Source organism: Drosophila takahashii, chromosome 2L (assembly GCF_030179915.1).
Source record: "Drosophila takahashii strain IR98-3 E-12201 chromosome 2L, DtakHiC1v2, whole genome shotgun sequence".
Taxonomy (NCBI): domain Eukaryota; kingdom Metazoa; phylum Arthropoda; class Insecta; order Diptera; family Drosophilidae; genus Drosophila; species Drosophila takahashii.
This window is the reverse complement of record NC_091678.1, coordinates 10,424,655-10,444,596: the sequence shown is the minus strand read 5'-3', so window position 1 is coordinate 10,444,596 and position 19,942 is coordinate 10,424,655. Positions and strand designations below refer to the sequence as shown.

The 19,942-nt window shown below is 45.0% G+C and overlaps 1 protein-coding gene across 1 annotated transcript in view; it reads right to left on the bottom strand.

Annotated features, from left to right (window-relative positions):
• LOC108061328 (AF4/FMR2 family member lilli) overlaps positions 1-17,931 on the bottom strand; it is a 28,067-nt gene extending 10,136 nt beyond the window's left edge. The window contains exon 1 of the mRNA XM_017147451.3: positions 17,548-17,931. Within this exon, the coding sequence (XP_017002940.1) occupies positions 17,548-17,586 (39 nt within the window). The 5' untranslated portion in view covers positions 17,587-17,931. The remainder of the gene's footprint in view (positions 1-17,547) is intronic.
• Between the last annotated feature and the right edge of the window lie 2,011 nt (positions 17,932-19,942).

The window sequence follows — 19,942 nt, the reverse complement described above, 5'->3', positions numbered from 1 at the left end:
ATTCTTTTTCCCCCGAGAGACACTTTTTTATTTAATCATAGAGTCAAATTTCTCGCATTGACAGGCAAAATCGTTTTCCGCCATTCCCTTTGAAGCGGCTCATTTGTAATTTATCCCACATCCTTATATATCGTTTTTTACACGCCCCCATCGCCGCATCACGTTCCGAAATTGAAACATAATATTGTCAGACATTGATGCCCGTTTCCTTCAACGACCGCAACCGCACGAGCTCTGCTCTCTCTTTCCCTGTTCCCAGTTCCCTGGCCACTTAACCGCATCGGGCCCTGCCTATATTCTCGAACACCCAACCCCACCCAAAAACCTCCTACCTACCCCTACCCCACCCAACAATCTGTCGCAGAGGTGCGTAAATAAAATACAAAAAAGAACGCCTACAAGTATGTAAAAAATACCCCGCATATGCTCGGGGATGCCCCATATGGACCAGTTAACCGAAGCCACTAGAGGAGAAAAACATTTCTTCGGCCGTCGCTTTTTTTAACGCCTTTTTGCACTTGCCATTTGTGTAACGGCCTTCCCAACTTTTTCCCTTATTTGTACTCCCATTTACAGCAACAACAAGAGTGCGGTGGGAGGTGGGATATGGGTGGACGGGCGATGGGCAGTGGATAGTGGGTGGTGGTGCATCATGCTTATCAACGATTGCAGCGGGCTGCGTGCGTTATGCGTGAGAGGAAAAAGGAGAAAAAAAGACAGAGACACAAATGGCAATTGGTGCGCACACATTTTTAAAGGCGGAGCTTTTTTGGTCCTTTTTCACGCACATCCACACACACACACAGACGCACTCTCGCCGCTCACTGGACAGCAGCAGCGGTAGGCTCCGCTGCATCTGTGTTGGCGTGTAAAAATATTACGCATGCAAAAATATATACACATATAAAAATATATACACATATAAAAAGGAGGAAAAAAAAGAACCATAGCGCGGAACCAGCCGACGTGAGACGAGCGATGCAACGAATGCACCAGCAACCGATGCTAAATACAAAAAAAAAAGGAGAAAAAGGGGAAGGAGAAGGGGTTAATGCAACGCGGGGGCATTATTATCAATGAGGAGCATTGGAGGCATGGCACCGATTTCCAGGGGGGTGAAAAAATGCTGGCTCACATACAAGGAAATCTACTTACTCATCTGCCCGGGCTTTGGACCCGGCCAGACATCACAATTAATGCCCACCACGCAAATGCACGCACACACTGGCCTGCGTTGTAGGTTCGCTGGGTTGTTGCCCAGTTAATGCCACCCACCGGTGGGTTGAACCAACCCCCCGTCCCACAACCATCCCACAATATTTTCCACACCCCCCTTTTGAACAGCAAACAAAAATTGCATTTTATTTTTGGTTTTTGCGCCTGATGGCGGACGCATTCCAGTCCACGCTTTTTTTTCCTACCCCTACAAATCACAATCCCCACCATCACCATATCACCATCACCCCTAAGTTGCACGCATGATGTGCCCGTTAGTCAATGCATTAGCCGAACAAGCCCAGCTGGCTGCCACCAGGAAAGCGAAAGGGGTAACAGGTGGGGGATGGACATGGCCTGCGTGTTTGAATCGCCTAAAAGTGGGCAAATGTTTTGTCCATGCAAATAGGTGGAACATATTTTTGTATTTTTCTACGCAAGTCCCGGGAATCACAAAGCCAAAGGAAATATAACTAAAATGTAGCTTTTTTTATTGGGCATTTTAAAATAATTAATGTATAAATAACTAGAAAAAAAAAACAAAAAAAAAATATTTACATTAGGAAGCAGACAAAAAATAATTATGGGAACAAGTGTGTTTAAGAAAATAAGTATTACAAATATTTGTCTATTTTAAAACCTTGCCATGGATTTAATTTATTCACCCTATATCATTAATTGATAATGGATGCATAAGGAAGATTACTATTTGATTTAATGGATTTTAAAGGGCTTCGCTTAAAAGTATCCGGCGAAATTGCGTCTAATGATTGCAATGAATATTTGGCGTTCTAGTCGGTTTACCTTCTTAAGTCTTCTCCAAAACCATTTCGAATATTTCCCCCATTTGAAGACATCTAGAGGTGCTGCTGATGATGTGAGCCCAGGCTCCAAGTTCCGACGATGATTTGCGCTTTGGATTTGCATATGAATTCTCATCATCATGATGATATGAAGATGGCGATGGCGGTGTGCAGAATGCTGTTGACGACACCTGCACGTCGGCACTGCGTTGCAGTTAAGTGAAATCTATGGCCCAGTGCATCCGCACACCTCACGCACATTCCGCATACGCCATGTGTGCCGTGCAGCAGGCCAACAGCATCGTTTTCGGCAAACGAGCTGGCGAGACTTTGTCACTTCAGGTGAGAGGGAAAGCCAAACGGCAGTCGGCAGTCAAGGTAGACCGAAAGCCAAACCAAACCCAATGCCCTGCCCATGCCCCTGGGTGTTTGGGAATTTGGGTGTTTGGGAAATGCGAGGAAGGACTGCGATCGACTACACTTAAGCTGACTTGGAGGGCTAAGGGCAGGGGCCCAGAACAATGGAGAAGCATTGTGTAACGTGACCCACCTTGGGCTTATTATCATAATCCGAGTGGGGAAAGCAGAACTCTTTGGAGTGGTGGCACAGAACCGATTATGCTGCCGATTTCGGCTTCGGTTACGGTAAATAAATATATCAATAAATCAATTATTCATTGGCATATAACTATTAATTAGTGTATATTATGAATGTAAAGGTGGGTGAATTTAAAGGCCACTGTCTCATTACCATTAATTTCTATCTAGTTCACTGTCGCCAAATTAGGGCTTTTATAAGCACTAAAATATTTCCTTAAAAAATAAACGGACAACAATGATCATAAATATTTGGAGTAATATATCTATATCATATTTTTGACGCATTGAATGTCCGGAAGCCTTGTTTATTAATGCAGGTCGGGATATTTCTATGATGTTGCCTTCCCCCGTTACCTTGATTACATTATTCATGTACACCATCGACTGTGTGTTTACACAGGAAGAAAAAATTTAAATCGCCCTCGCAAATTAAAAAAATCATTTTAAACCTGCCTAGTTTACAGATAGAAAACAGTGCTCTAAAATTTCATTGGAAATATTTTTTACCAAGTCACTCAATCGGAGGTATTACATTTTTCTCACTGTATATGTTTGATAAAAAATTATTTGAATATGCAAATGCCTGAAAAAGAATCGCCTGGCCAAACATTTAAGTTTTTTTCCCCCAATCGAGACTTTTTAATATTTCTTTCATTTTTCTTTGTATGGAATTTTGTTTTTACGTTGTGTCGTGGGTGGAAAAAAATAATATATACACCGACTTATGTAACCAACTGTACAATAGAACAGTGCTATGGGAAGCTCAATTAAATATTAAACAAATGAAATATTAAAGCAAACTAAATGTATGTGCAGCCAAAAAATCATAACAAATACAAATGCCAAATTAAACAAAAATCAAAATAACTAAAACATGAAAATAACATTTCGTCTATAAAAATATGTGCATAAATATATAGAGAATATTTTTTGATGGTGAATCCAGTGCTGATTGATGCGGTTTCTGCTTTTGACATTTTTTATCAGTCATTTTTCAGCAAGTATATTTTTTAAACTATAGAAAATAACACATTTGAATAATGCCACGGAATATTATGTATAGCTTTGTTATATTGAAAGTTATAATATTTTTTGAGAATCAAGAAATTCTGTTAAAAAAATCTTAGCGAAAGCACACAAAGCGGGGTTAAGGTAAAGAAAGTGTACTCATGATATTTATAAAACTTAATGAAATTATATAACCCTTGTTAACCTCTTCCCAGAAAGTATATCGGTTAGGGACTGGGTCGTTTCTCTATTAAAATAAAACCTCGTTAGAGAAATCCATTAAAGTGCTGAGATGAATCCTGGACGTATTCCATCCGGCACGGGCACCCTCTGCGAATGCCAAGCAATGTGAAAAATCAAATTCAGCTTCAGCCATCACGATTTTCATTGCAAACGGATGTGGAGGAGTTCCCCTTTCTAATGCCCTTCCCTCTCTACCCAACTTAGCCATCGCCTTCGATCGAAACAAATCATAATCAAATCGAATTTCAGTTGATTTTCACTCGCAAAGACAGTCGCACTGGCTCAGTGGCCTTCTCCCTAAACTAAAACCGGAGGAAGGCGACTCATTTCCAGGAAAGCGAAGGGGATGCTGGAAAATGGCAGAACCCAGAGAGAGAAAAGCGCAAACAAAAAGAACAAGAAGAAATAAAGAAAAAAAGAGGAAAAAATCGCACATAAAATTGATGATAAACCATTCCAAATAATATTTTCCTCTTTGACGCTCTGGGGGCGAAGAAACGGGAAATGTGGAAATGGGAGCTAGAGATGGAGGTGGAAACTTCTTGGCACAAGGCTGCTGGCGTGGCATTCCTAACTCCTCGGTTCGGGATTTTGGCAGAGGAAATACTCTGAAGTCTGAAGGCAAAATGATGAATTATTTGCTGCCTCTTTCGTTAGGCGTCAAAGTTTCCCCGGCTGCGGGGGGGATGGCTTTGGGCTTTCGGATGAGCAAAAACATAAAAATGAATGCGCAGCCCAAACAAGCGTTTCACGGAAGGTGGAGCCCGTAGACCCAAACCCTCCTCCTCCTCCTACTCCTCCCCCCATTCGATCCCATCCGAGCCAAACGGTTTTTGACACAATTTGTGCCACTGTCTGAATTTTGGCCGTGGCCGGGACCAAGTGGGCGGGCCCGGTTGGATTGGGATTGGGTTTGGGTTCTGGTGGTGGTGGTGGTGTCTGCTGCTTGAATGATTTTTAAACGAGGCAAGAAATCCCAAAAGATGCGGCAAACGTTTTGCTGGCATGAGCTCACGTGGGCCCTCTCCGTTTTTTTCTTCGCCCCGCCTCCCCCTTGGGCCTTTCGAATATCCTTTTCTCTTTTTTTTTCTACTGGTGATATTTTTCGTAAAAATGGGCGTCCTTTATGGGCAGTTCCCAACCCCCAGCCTCTCATCCCGCGGCCAGCAGATAATACAACAAACATTCTGGCAAAAAGTTTTTTATTATTTGGCTCCCCACCATCGTTGGCAAAGGGGAGGGGGGTTGGCTGCTCAGGGGTGGCGGGGTTTCCTGGGTTAGGTCTGAGACTTCATTTGAGAGAGAGTTTCGGTTCGGGCTTTTTTCGGCTTCCAGGAGTGAGGGTAGTTGCTAGATCGCAGCTAGATGTCCGGAAAGGGTTACTTTTACAGAATTCATTTACCAAAAAGGTCTGTTTTTTGAGGGCATATGAGCGAATTGGTAAGAGGAGGTAAGGGAAAAAATTCCAGTTTCGGAAACTGTACAAATCCACAAAATTTGTATTTAATGCAGAAGATCTGTTTCTTTTTAAATTAACTAATACTTAACCGAATACCATACTAAAATCGAATTTCCATATCGTAAAAATTTTGTATATTCCAGTCAATAAAACTGTTTAAATAAAATATCAAATATAAAAATAAGTGGTTATGAGTATAATGAGCACTACCGTTAATATGAATTCCTTACTAAAGATAAGAGTAAATAATTATTCTTTTATGTTAGCTAAATTTGTGTGAAGGCAAACATAATTTAGATTAAATTGACCTTCGTTTTGTAAGTTAGTTAAATGTCAAAAACCGTTTAGATGTCTTTCAATCAGCCGTAGGTACTTTATATCATTTTACAGCTACCTCTGTACTCCCTGAATTTAAGTCCTGTCTGCAGAAGCTGAGGATAAACCACGGCCCAGCCAAACCCCTCGTCTCTGCAGGCGGCACTCGATGGCCGGCGCCAACATAATCAACAACGCCTCAAAACTCGGCATGGGAGGTTTCCCAATCTCCAGCTGGCTCCCACTCCAGACAGTCCCCACTTTCACCGCACTCCAACCCACACCATCACCCACCACCCCACCCCCGTAAATTGTAAATACAATCCCCGAAGCGCACTTGAGTTTGGAGCAAAAGCGCCTGAAAGTTGGCAGAACAAAATTTCCAGCAGCGTCGGCGTTGGCGGTTTTACAACCTTCGCGTGTCCTCCAGCTCCGCGCCCTTTTGTCGGGCTGGGTCGGTCTCGTCCTTTTTGGCGGCACCACCTGCCCCCCGGCCCCCAGTCCCCTGCTGGGAGGTTAGCACACCTAGCCGGGGCGTCCTCGGTCCTCGTCATCGTCGTCTAGCAGCGGCAACCTTCGCAAACGGTAACAATTTCAATTTCTCTGCCGCCTTATCGCACCCGCGCACATATGTGTGTAGGGAGGGAGGTGGGAGGGCGAGACCCAAGTCCAGACCCGAGCCCGAACTCGAACCCGATCCCGATCCCGAAACCCTCTCGACCCGCCTCCAAACTTTCCAGCTCAAAGTTACCGATTTGCGCTTGGGTGCAAAGGCAAAAAAAAGGGAAAAATGCGCCCGACGAGGACGAAATTATTACAAACTTGGAGGAGAGGAAGGAGCAGGCGCGCCTGCCGAGTGAGTGGTACGGCAAAAATGCGTAGCAGATTAGCGATTTAGGGATGTGGAAAATTCGTACGTCTGCCACCCCAGCCGTCACTCCTCAGCCTCCATCGCAATCCAGAACCAGTAAAGAAGGGTTCCCGAGTTTCGAGGGTCTTGCAACGGCCGGAGAACAAAGTGAAAACCGTTAAGCTGCTGCAGCCTTAATGGCAACATTTTTCGTTGCATTATAATCCTTAACAACGAACCCTTCCATTTTTAGCAGAAAATAAGATCAAACTCAAACGAAGACAAATCTACTTTGTATAATTTCATTGACTCTGAAAAGAGTGCAGTTACTTTTAATAATTAAAGAGTAAATTAATATAATATTTAACTTGTCAGTATTATAGTCATAATAATATGTTTTATGTTTATGAGCAATGTAAGGAAATATTTAAAAATAATGATGAAATAGTTAAGAAATTTTGATTGTAATTTTTAAGGGGTTGAAGGGTTTTTTGATGAGTAAACGCTATAAAAAAAGTACATTTAAAGTAAACACAAACGCGCATGACTTTCACAATAACGTTATCAAAGGCAGTTTTTTACTAAAAATGTACACGAGAGAGAAAACATTAAAATAAATGTACTACTTACAAATATTGGCCATTACAAGGACCGAAGGAAAAATATTTATTAAAAATATTCCGATCCGATTTTTTTCCCCTATCAAAAAATACAGCTTGACTGTACCGTTTTCGTAGCCCAGTACTGGGGCAGGCACCCCATTCGCGGAGTCGTGGCTGCCTCCTAATGCAGCTTTGATTAAAAAACGCAGCAGTTTTTAATTTGTGGCAATGCGGAGCCCTCGCCACATAACCGCGTGCCCGTGCCCCACTCTCTGGTCGCTCCACTTGGCGATCCTTTGGCAGAGACAAAGGCTGCCAATGATTGAAGTGTATATCCTACTTTTCAATTGCCCCAGCCTTGGAGGCTGCCCCGGCCACTGCCACTCCCAGCGACCCCAAGCCAGCTTGTCTGTCACTGTTTGGTGGGCCACGCCCCCTCCGCCCACCTCCGCCCCACTTGCCACCGCACGACTATAATTTTTATGTTACCCATGCACTCGCCTACCAATTAAAATGTCTGCACTGGCAGCGGACGAGGCAGCGTCGGATGTGCTTATGTCGCTAATAAACCGTATTATTAAGTGCTCGCAGGGTTGGGGTAAGGATTGGTAAAGGGGGGTTGGACTGGGCCAGGAGGTCGGGCCTTGAGGTTAGACGACTGCAAGTTGCACCCCTCCTAACTGACTGGCTGCCTGGGTGCCGCGGCTGCCACTTTCAACTTCCGCCGGCAAATGTATAATTCTATGCCACTGTACTGAAGTTTTTTCAGCCCCCGCCCCCATTCGTTTCCATTGCACGCCCTCGGTTTTTAGTTCCACATTCAGACCAAAGCTGGTTCCTCCTGCAACACCCGTGGCCATGTAAATTAATTTTAAGCTGCTTAAGGTACGAGAACATTTTTCATTTTCATTTTGTGTTGCGCGTGGCTGGGAAAACTTCATTTCATCGTCATGGGTTTTGCCTACCTGCCTCTGTTGCAATTGTTGCACTAAACGCAAAAGTTGCGGGGCCCGGGGAGCAAGAACCATTTTGGGCTTATCAAAACTGGCACAGACAATGGGAGTTGTTTCAAAATGTAATGTACTTACAACAGACCAAACGAATGCGTACGATTGGGGGGAAGAATGGCTTGTTTTTGATTTGCTTACCTGTAAAGAGAAGACGAGTAAATGTTTGAAAATTAGTTCAAGTGTCTTTTATATTTTCGTTGGGTACGAAAAAGCTATGGAATTGTAAGGAAAGGTATTATTTTTAAGTCAACATATAAAATAAAGTATATTTCTAAGTATGAAAGGTATAGTTAACGTTAAACTACTACTACGGTTCAGAAATCTACTCGAATTTAAAGGAGTCAAAAATACTTATTTTTGAACTTTAGCAACTTTTTTAAAAAAGAGGATATATTCCCATCTATTTATAGCTAAAACAACCAAGCTTTCATTTCTTTGGACATTAACTGTTTATCAATGGCGAATTGGGCATTTTAGGTCAACATAAAATACTTAATAAGTTAAGGATGGTAATCCATCCAATATAATGATTATATTATAATCCATTCATTTGAATGATATAGTTACAAGCCTTTCCGAAACTTCGTTCGTTTGCCATCCAATTCATCATTATCGGCTGGTCTTTAGCTTCACCCCTCCGTCTTGAATCCCTCCCACGACCGCTTGCTCCCCACTTATAGAGGTCAAAAGTAAGACAAACAAGCGGTCGAGTTGGGGATTTCTCAGTCTTTTTTTTTGGGGCTGAAACTGGAACTGGCGTACGATGGCAGCAGACAAACGCGCTGATAAACTTTCGACTCATGCCGCAAAAAAGTCAGACGCCAAAAGGGGGAGGGGTTCCCTGAGAGGGCGAGGGGCGGGGCTCGGAATTTATGTGGGTAGCTCGACGGCGATGCAAAACTTTTGCATTGAATTTGAGCGGGGCAAACATTTTTTCTATTTTTCTTCTTTTTCCGCCAGTAGTTTTTCGGGTGGCTCTTTTTTATGAACGCTTTGGCGCGGGGAAAAAGTGAGGGTAGTGAGGTCTGGAAAACAAAAGGATTTTGCAGCTAAAGCGAACGGATTTTTAGTTAGTTGTTATTATTTTATATGGCCAGAGAGCCCGGCGACTCGGACAACTGCAACTTTTCCCGAGCAATCGTTGCGTCCATCCTTCAGCCTCAGCTTATCCAACCCCCCGAACAAGCTGGTAGTCCTGGCAACGGGAAGGATATGGCAGAGCAGAGGGGTACAGCTTTTCCATTTTCCTCCTTTATTCGCTCCTCCAGCTGGAATGTGCGCCAAAGCATAATAATAAAAGCGCACGGAGGTTCTGGGGAGGGGGCTGAAAATCGTTGGCCAGGCAAGGAGTAACATGCTCGTTAGTCCCAGCTAGAGAAATCGGGGGGAGGGGGCCGGGGTATCCAAGGGGGCAACGAAAAAATAGAAGGAACATTGGACAGCGAGCGGCAAGGAATAATCTAAAAAATGGAAACCCAAACGAAACGCAAGACAAACTTTGCTGCCAGCGTGGGTACAAAATAAATGAGGGCCAGGCCCCCGGTTCTCGTTGGTTGTGTGGTGGAGTGGGTAGGGTGGAATCAAAAGCGGATAGATGGTGGTCGGAGGACTGAGGAGCTGAAGGACTCGGCGCTGGATGAGTGCCACGGGCAGGGCTCGAACTTAAAATGGACAAGCGTGGGTTTGGGTGGGTGGTGAGCCTAGGACTGGGACCGAAGAAGAAGCCTGATGAGCAAGGACGAGCCAGCCAGGACGAGGAGTAGCGGTCTCTTCTTCCGCTACCAAGAGACTCCACACCCCAAAAGTGCTGTACATAGAAGGCGGCGGTTGGTCTGGGAGGGGGGTTAAGTATGAAGCGGGGGATGGAGGGCTGTGGGTAAAAAAATTTTGTATAAAAAGTGCGCTGGCAAAGTAAGCAGACGTCCTAGGGTAGCCAAAAGGGAGTGGCCTCCTGCTGGGGGGTGGTGGTGGGGGATTTTTAATGGAAAGGGGGGGCGCTGACGGCAAGGAAAGGGATGGCCGAGCAAAAGGGTTAGGCTAAGGTTGCCTGTGTGTGTGTGCCTGCCTGTAATCCCGATGCGCTGGTGTTCGTGTGGGACAAGGATTCGCAGAGGCAGGGGCTCTGGAGATAGTCCTGCTTGAGGAAAGAGAACTCGAGTGGTGGAATAAAAACTCTGCGTCAGCATCGAGCTTCAAAGACAGACCAAGGCAGTTACCAAAAAGACGGTGGTCGTCGAAGTTTAAATGTGAGGGATTTTAAAAAGACTTTTAGAAAAAATAGATAGATAAAACATAAATACATAAAATATAATATATTGAATAACGATAAAACATTCGAATAATCCAATAAAAAGTTTATATAAAATTCCCAAAATTTCTAATTTGTTCAAATAATAGATGATAGATTCCCACTGTGCAGGACAGTGGTGCTCAAGGATGCCCCCGTCCGCCGACTGCCGACCAGGGTGTCCAACCTAGAGTTCTTCGCCTTCGACGTCTTCGTAGTGGAAAGTAAAGCGCACGTTCTCATAAAAGCCCCTGTTGGATAGACCTTCCCCCTCATCGTTTCTATTTCTTTTTTTTTCGGAGTGCCCTGGTCCGTGTGGGACGTTCAAAGGGTGGGAAGGATGTGGCAGGGGGCGGAGGTGAAGGCGAAGGAATAGAAGGAGTGGCAAGGGTGCGATATGAGAGCGTTGAAAGGGTACAAGACAGCGTTCTCGGTTGAGCAGCTGAAATGTTGCTGACTTGCGCTAGTTGGGGTCCAAGTCAGGGACTCGAGTAATTCGATAAGGGGGCACGAGAGGCGTGGCTCGGCGTTAGACTTTCCCCTTCCCGGTAAAGAAAGTTGCCAGGCATTTCATTAGCAGTTGTGCTATCAAAGTGGCTTCACTTGCTCCTCGGTTTGGGTGGCCCACTTTGTTCTAGGCTTTCAGTTAGTTGTAGGTGCGTCGCCGTCTTAATTGTCTATTTCAGTTGGCTAGACGAGGGCTGATATGATTAGCCCCTGCTCGCAAGGAGCAGTGACCATTTTAAAGTCGACTCGATCCTGCATTCCTTATCCGCATTCCGTATTTCTCCATTTTCTTCTCTTTTTTCCGTTTCCTTATTCATTCATTACGTTCGGGGGCTATGCATAAATTTTTTTCCAATATCTTGTGCCTCGAAACTTTTGCCCACGAGTCTCTGGCCCCAGAGTTCTCTAATTTGTGTTTGAGTTTCATCTCTGTCCGAAGGAAGTGAGGAACATTGGCGCAACCGGAAACCTTTTTTTCCTCTGCCCACCCCCTTTTGGTTCTATATCTTCTTTCTGTTCGGGGAACGAAAGCGGAGACAGGACCAGAGCCAACCACCCACTTCCACCCCACCTCCCAGGCAGCCCGAAATCTTACCAGGCAAAAAATGGAAGAAGGCCCAAGTCAGTAAAAAGAAAATACAATGAAGACGAGCGCTTTGGCTAAGCGGAAAGATGGTTTCTTTGGGGTCGGTGGGTTGGTTGGCTGGATGGTTGGTTGTTTGGGTCCTCTGGACTTTCTACTTTGGACTTTGGGCTGGGTGTCGCCCGAAAGCAAGCGAAGATGAATCGTTTCGTGTTGGCGTTTTGAGCACTCAAGTGGGCGAAGTCCTGGCCAGGACTTGGGCAAAGGTTATTGCCTGGCTGTGTCTGTGTGTGTGCTCCATCTGCACATCAATCGCGAGGCCATCGCCGGACCTCCCTCGTTTTCATTAAGCCAAAAACCCCGCAGAATGGGTGTGTTAGCAGGGGTAGGGGTAGCTTTCGGTCCCAAGTAATAAATGTAAAATGTTGCTGATGAAACCCAGCGCACAAAGACGGAGCGAAAGAGAGCAGAAAAATTTGTAGATGCTGGCTTAGCTCATCAGCAGCCACATCAGAATCAGAATCAGGGGAAGGAGCAGCAGCAGTAGCAAAATGGAAAATAATGAAGGGTAAGCTGGCACAGGAATCAGGAGGGTCTCGGGGCAGGACTCTGCAGAGCAACATGACGTGGGTTCCATTCGACTGCTGCCTGGCGGCGACAGGCGGGAAAAGGGGGTGTGCTGACTCCAGTGCCATGTGTGTGCACCCCTTTAAGATGTCTCGGTTCTTGGATCCCCCCTATCCGCACTAAAAACCATCACAAACTAACTAAACACGAGTGGGGGGAGGAGGGCAGAGAGCATGATGTGTGTGTGGTGGCTTTTAAGCAAACGTCTTTCACAAGTGAAAGGCCCGAGGGGTGGGATCTTCGTTGGGGTTGGGGGGTTGGCATAAAAGGAGCTGGCATCAGTGGTAAAAGCCAAAAACGTAACCTAAAACTGCAAGAAAATTAACCAAAAATACTAAGCCAAAGCCAAAGTCGAAGACGCAAACACACAGACTCACACATGAGCGAAGGGGTGGGTTCTGAGTTGGAAGGGGGAGGGGTAGGGGGGTTTTGTGCCTACGAAAAGTGTAGCATACAATTTGGGGCAGAAATAAGGGAAAAGTCGAGGGGGTTCATGCATGCCAAGGCAAAGTCTTTGGCTTGGCAACATTGAGAGCCAGCTAGGAATGAAGGTGAGGTCGAGGCGCTTGTGTAGAAACTTTTGGCATTGTTTTTGTGCCATTGTGAGTGTGTGTGTGTGTGAAGGCGGTGTCGCTATATATGTGTGTGTGTGTGTGGGATGTGGCACTCATTTCTCTTTCCCTTTTTGGTCCTCTATCTCTATCTGCAGCTGGGGATGAGCCAAGTCTGGCATCAGACCCTCCTCCTGCCATCTTGTGAAGCAACTTTGATTGTGGCTGAAGCTGAAATACATCGTTGCCTTCTTCATTTCCTTCTACTTCTACATCCCACCCCCTCGCCCCTTTCCATCCAATCTGCTCCTCTTTTTTGGCCAAGATGGAGTTGAGTTGGCAGATTGCTTGTGCGACTCGTTCTAGGTTTGTGAGAGTGTACGAGAGTGGGTGTAAAGGTTGCTGGGTTTGTCTGTTTTGCTTTAGGTGGGTGGCAAATTCGGTTTTTTTTTTCCTTTTCGGGCTTACTTTGGAAGGGAGCGGGTTTCAAGGTGGTCCAAAGCTGATGGCTCGTACTTTTGTGGGTGGCGGGGAGCCACTGAGAGAAATGTGTATATTGGGTGGTGGAATTATCAATAGGTACATATCGGTTTTCAATAGCCTCGAATGTGTATTTCTGTACATCGTAGGAAAGCAGACTAATATTTATTTGAGGCCATAAAAATAAACGTTGAAATAATTGTGCAAAAATTGAAAATAAACTATAATGGTTGGTATAAATTTGTGAAATATTTTTTTCATCAAATAAATTAACATTTAAATGAAGAATAAATTATTAACTTAGCTTCTTGCTTTGGAGAACGGTCCTTTCATCTCCCCTTTCTCTGCTAAACTATTGATTTATTAGTTCCGCTAGTTTTCGCTGCCAGTGTTTTATCCCGAGCTAGTCGTTGCCCTTAGCCAAAGTCGTTGTCGCAATCGAGTCCCACTCCCCAGCCATCGGCACTCCACCCCCTGCACCCCCATCCACACCCCCATCCACATCCAGTGTCCCTTGCCTTGTCGTCTTTGGTGTCCTTGTCATCTATTTCTATTTTGGAGCAATGGCTGAGCAGATGAGGGTCTTGGGCTGTCTAACTTGTCTGTTTGTATGATGGCATATCACACAACCCAACCAGGTCCGATCCCGTTCCCATTTATTTTCCATTCTCCACTCATGTGTGTGTGCCAGCAGCTACCCTGTAGACGGGCGGGTGTGTGAGAGTGTGTGTTCAAAAAACCGTAAGCAATTTTCCGTAACATCTAACCGAGGTGGAGAGGTGCAGACCCGGAGCCAGTCAAGACAGTCGAAAGACGTCTTAAAAGACGCTGCTCCATCTGCCTCGTTTCGGTTCCCTTCGCCACCTCCCCCATCCATCTCTGGATTTTACTCCACTCCCCAGACTGTTGTTGATGACATTGACTGGTTTTCCTAGAGATTCTCCCCCAAAACTCGCACCCAACCTTTGGCGTCGTCTTCGATTCGCTTGGCACGTTGTCTGCCTGCGACACTAATGCTGAGATGTGTAACGGTACTGGGATTGGGATCAGGAACGGAATCAGGACCAGAACGCATACCCCTTCGATTCACAAAAGTTCGATGATGGGCTGATGACTGACTACCATTTTGGCTGTACCGAATCATGTTTGATTACAGCTGAGCAGCATAACAAGTTGTGCCTTTCGGCTGAGCAGGGGGAGAAATCTTCAAACTTTCCACAAAGTCTTTAAGTTTACCCCCGGAAAATTGTGCAACTCAAATTAAACACAAAGACGCTCTATTCCTTTGGACACACACGCTGTCCTGCGGCGGCTTATGTGCGCTTAGGCGCAAATCTTGACCCACCCACCCACAAAGGGTTGATGGGCCCTGGCATTTGGAGTGAGTTCGAATGGAGAGGGGTTTCCTTTGACAAACACGAGCACATACATGGTGATTCAACTATTTATATACAAATGTCGCTGGCTATATACAAAAGTCGATGCTTTTGTTGCTTTCACCGCCGGCTTGGGGCCACTCTCGATTTGTGTGATGACGAAGGGGAAGGGGACTAGATCGCCAAATAAACAACCAAGAAATGCGGGATTTATTTCGGATTAAACGAAGCCCAACTGCCCTTTGGCAAGTGATTATATACAGTGATTAGACCATAATAAAATCTAAATACAATATCAATCACTTAATTTTAAAAAATAAAAAGATTTTTTGGGCTTGTAAAAAATGAATCAAGAGTGGGTTTTTCATGACGTTCATTCCAATTGGGATAAATTTTCAAGGCAATAAAATTTGTCTTTTGTAAATAATTTTCTGTCTAAGCTTTCATTTTTTGTAAAAACAGATTGTTTAACAAATTAAATAATACTTCGTTCCAAATACTATTTTTAGATGCTTTACTCAAAAAAATTGAAGTAAGAAAATAATCATATTGATTCCATCTATCCCTTTGAATCGAATGTCCTTTTGATCCTTGAGTAACTTTTCGCAACCCTTATATCGAAGGCACGGTACCCCGGCCGCCGGAATTGGGATTTGTTCACCCCTCGCACACAAGCAAAGAAACTTCACCGGAGGGCTGGTCACTCGCCGGACTCGCTTTGTGTGTCTGCCGTGTGTGTGAGTGTGAGTGTGTGTCTTGCGGGTGGCGCTTCGGGATGCGGTGGTTTCGTTTCCAGGGGAAGGGGAGCAGGAGGGGGTGCTTACACCCAAGAAGCAACTTCTTTTGTGGCGCCCCAAGTAAGCCCGCAATCCTCGCACCCATTTTCCACTTCTGTTGCCAGTGCCTTCGTCTGCGTCTTCGTCATTTGATGAATTACCGTGCAGAGCAAATGTGCGCCCTTTGGTGTGAGTGGGTTGGTGGGTGGTTGGGTTGATGTGTGGGTGAAATTGTGGGTGGGTGGAGAGATTAGGGTGACGGTGTGGGTGGTGTTTTGCCGAGTGAATGTGCTTCGTTTCATTTTCGGAGGCTATCCCCAGTCCATGCCCCCAAGGCAGACACCCCAATGTCGTTACTTGACTACCACCACCCCAGCTCCCCCTTTCTCCGCCCCCTGACAGAGACACACACACAGGCACACTTTGCACCCCCCAACGTCGTCTTCGTTCCCGTCGCAATTCGCGCTTCTATGTACCAAGGAGCATTCACGTATGTGGAGAGGAGACTTACACGGGGACACCGACGTATATCATTAGAGTGCCTCCATTTCACCCCTCCCTCTACTGAACATCCCATGTAGTCGCCCTTTTTTATCCAAAAAAGCATTATGAGCAGGTTTTTCTTTTGCCACTGCTGCCTACGCGGCGTATTAGCAATATTTTTGCAACTGTCTACGATTCTTCCGTTCCTTTTTGCGCTCCCCCCACGCGCCACCCACCTACCTACAAAAATATATATATTTTTTCGAACTGTTTATTTTGTGGCTGGGTAAATGTGTCTGGTCTGCGGTGAGTCTCGGAATGGGAATATGTGGGTTGGGGGCAAATTGATTTCATATTGGACTACTTGCTGAAAGCGGGTAAAAGGAAAAGGTCTGAGAATTTCTATATAAGCCACGAGCCGTGAGTCTTTGAAGCCCTGTGACAGGAATTGAAGGAGCTATATCGATGATTGAGGCGAGACCCTTTGAATGGCTCATACTCGGAGGTGGTACCCAAATGGATAATTGAATCATAGAGTTTACAATTATCCAATTATTGCTCGAATGATCTATGATAATTTTTATAGAGGTAATGTATGATATTTGTCAAGTTAATATTTGAATATTTGGAGGATTTCTTTTATGATTATTTTAATTAAATATTTCTTCTATTTTTAAAATATTTAAATCTTAAAAAAATTGTTTAAAACCTATAAAAAGTATAAATGATTTCTTTTTTATGACATATTTAGTTTATGATTTTTAAATTACGTAAAGAACATTTGATTTTTATTTTTAATAGCTTTGCATATATTTAAAAAAAAAATGTTTATTCACATTGGTCAATCAGCAATTTAGATTTTTGTCAGACGTTCAGAAATTATTCGGTATTAATTGTTTTTCAATTTTAATTTAAATTGTTTCTGCTTTAATATTTTGATACATGCTTACACAGTGCAACATGAAAAATGTAACCGCAATTCTGATTTCATGGGCGGAAAGAACTCATCGAAATAAGCTAAAACCCATTTAAGTTTCTCTGGCTTAGCTCGCGTTTACCTTTTATAACGAGTTAAAGTTTTACATACAAAATTTATTTGTAACGGCCATATCTTGTGAACCGATTATAATTTCACTATCATGTCTTCAGTGATTATGTAGCAATGAACCCAAGGAACTAAATTGACAAATGACTCTTGCGCACTTAGCACCTAGTGCACCTAGCGCGTTAAAAAACAAATTTGCATAATTTTTCGATTTTTAACGCGCTAGGTGTACGTCTTCGCAAGAGTCATTTGTCAATTTAGTTCCTTGGGTTCATAGCTACATAATCACTGAAGACATGATAGTGAAATTTTAATCGGTTCAAAAGATATGGCCGTTACAAATAAATTTTGTATGTAAAACTTTAACTCGCTATAAAAGGTAAACGCGAGCTAAGCCAGAGAAACCCAAATGGGTTTTAGCTTATTTCGATGAGTTCTTTCCGCCCATGAAATCAGAATTGCGGTTACATTTTATAACCCTAAAAATGTTGCACAGTGTTAGTAACAACAAAGAGGTGATTCTTGATGCAATAATTAGATTGTGAAGACACTATCATTTTAATTGAAAGGCACTAATAGACTTCCTAGAGCAGGAAGCGACCAGACTCAATTAGTCACATTTCCTGCACTCAAAACGAAAGAGTTCAATTGCCGTTCGTTGAGGCGCCGGTGAAAGGACATTCAGCTATTAACCACAAGGGGTTTTTTGATTCGAATCCAGACTCACCTTGTGCAGCAACACCGAGGCTTTTCTTTTAGATGCCATTTTCGTGCTGGTGGTGGCGCCTCCGCCAGCACCTCCCCCACCGCCACCGGTTGCCGATGCGGTACGTGTCGATGTTTTTGGTGTTTTCCTCGGATTCTTCGGAATTTTGGCAGTTTTTTTGACGGCCTGCGTGGAGTGAGGTGTTCGCCCGAAGACCAGACAATTGAACTGAAGCAGGCGCTGCCAAAATGCTACGATATCAAAGTTGCAGCTTAAGATGCAACTCGACTCGCTGGTATCCTTAGCACTGAACACACTTGTAACACTTGTGCGGATTGCGGTTTGCGGTTTGGGTTCGCTGCAACGTTTTGACACTTGTCTGAATTTTTGGCGGGTTTTTTGTTGCTAGGCAGCTCACACACAGTTCACTTGAGATGGGGATTTGTTTGTGTACGCACAGTTTTGAGTTTCAATAACCCAGTTGCGAACGCGATTTGGCACACTTTCAAAAGCGATTTTATTTTTTGGAAGGGGTAAGCACCACTAGTCAAAACTCTTTATTCAATTCGAGTGTGTTTCTGAGGATTTTGCGATTGGGTTTGTTTTGGTTTTGGTTTTATTCAAGGCTCAGAGCGCTTCCTCCAGGGGCGAACCAAACACGACGAAAGCCAACTGCTGACTGACCAAAACAGAGATGGCCAAGTGGGTTTTGAGCCGAGCCAGCCAGCCGCCTGTGTCGTCCTGCGTCGACGTCGGCAGCGAAAGAGAGAGGCGAGAGTGAGAGGACCTTAGGTGGCAGCGCCTGCGCAGCAAGGACGAAAGTTGAATGTGGGACGCCGCCAAAAGCGGAAAGTGCGTGTGCAGGCGAAACGCCGAAAAGTGTGCAACACTCGGTGAACCCCCCACCTCTTCCCTCATCCCCTTTTTCTCTCATCCACGACGGCGCCTCTGTCGCCACCCCCTCTCTCCCCTGCGCTCCACCCCTCGAGAGAGCAGAGGGATATGAGTACAAAAACAGAGAATCGCCGATAACGCGACGCTCGACGTCAACGAACCACGCTGTCCATGGGCGTAGAGGGGGGTGGTGTGATGGGTCAGCCAAAGAGAGAGAGAGAGAGAGTGAGTGGGTGAGGTCGCTGGGCGGTGGGCGGAATCAGCCGGAGGGCGGCGCGGCAGATGAGTTGACAAACAGCTGAGTGCCGACGGTTTTGTGAATGGGATGGGTGCTCAAAAGTGGGAGTGAGGCGGCAATTATTTTTGTTTTTCCCTTTTTTTTCTCTCTGGCCAAGTGTAAGTGGGGTGGTGGGGGGTGAAAGGGGGCCGATGGCTGTTGCTTTTGTTGTCTTTCGCCGGCATGGCGCAAAAAAAAAGGCCGGCTGGATCGCCCCCAGGGGTGGGAAAGGGAAAGCCAGTGGGGGAATGGGGTAGGTGATGGCTGTGGGTTTTTGGTTTGAGTTTGGGTTCGGGTTCGGGTTGTGGGGTGATAGGCAGTGGGTGGTTGGAGGTGGTTGTCGGCGTTTCGGATATGAAAAACGCACAAAAAATATTGGGAGTGGGTCCGGGAAAAATAAATGAGAAAAATATATGAGCCGGCTACGTTGTTGCTGTTGGCATGGACAGCATGAATTCCGAAATGCTCTCCCCTCTCCCTCTTTCGCCATCGTCCTGTCACTGGCTTGCCGTCTCGCTCTATTGGGGTTGGGGGGTGGTTGTTGGGAGTTGGGGTGGTGTTGCGAAAGTGGACAACGTTGTTGTCGCTTGTCTGCCAGAACGGTGAACGTGGAGTGGTTGTGGGTGGCTGCAGTGGGTGGAGGGTGACCATGGGCAGCGTAAAGTTTGTGAAAAGAATAAAGGAGAAAAAAGCGGCGGGGGACCGTTTTCCCGTTTTCGTGGGTTGAGTGCAAAAAGGGTCAAGAGCGATGGCCACCTTGCGGGAGGCTGCGGGAGGGCTTTATAGGGAGTTTATTTGAACAGGAAGAGAGATCCGTCGCCGGCGTGGTTCGACATCATTGCCGTCGCTATTTCAATGCTTTTCGAGGGTTTCCACGGGACGATCGTAAAACTTGACTCATTTCTCGAGCAGTCATCAAAGGAGGGCCAAAGACAAAGAGGGGGTGGCCTTCACTATTGTGGCTTTGATTTAAACTGGAGTGCTTGCTTGATTTATAAAAACCCCAAAGCAAATTACAAATTGTGGGACTGATGAAGAATTTGAAGTGAGTTTAGGTAGCATCTAAGTAGTTTTGTATATTTGACGATAAGATAATCACTGTAATGAAAAGTTTATAAATTCTGTCATCTGATTTTTAGTTGTTGGGAAATTTAACCGAAACGCAGTATATGTAATTGTTGTAATAATAATACAACTTAAATTTTTGTAGTTTCTACCAAATGTTGGTATTTTAATAATAAATTT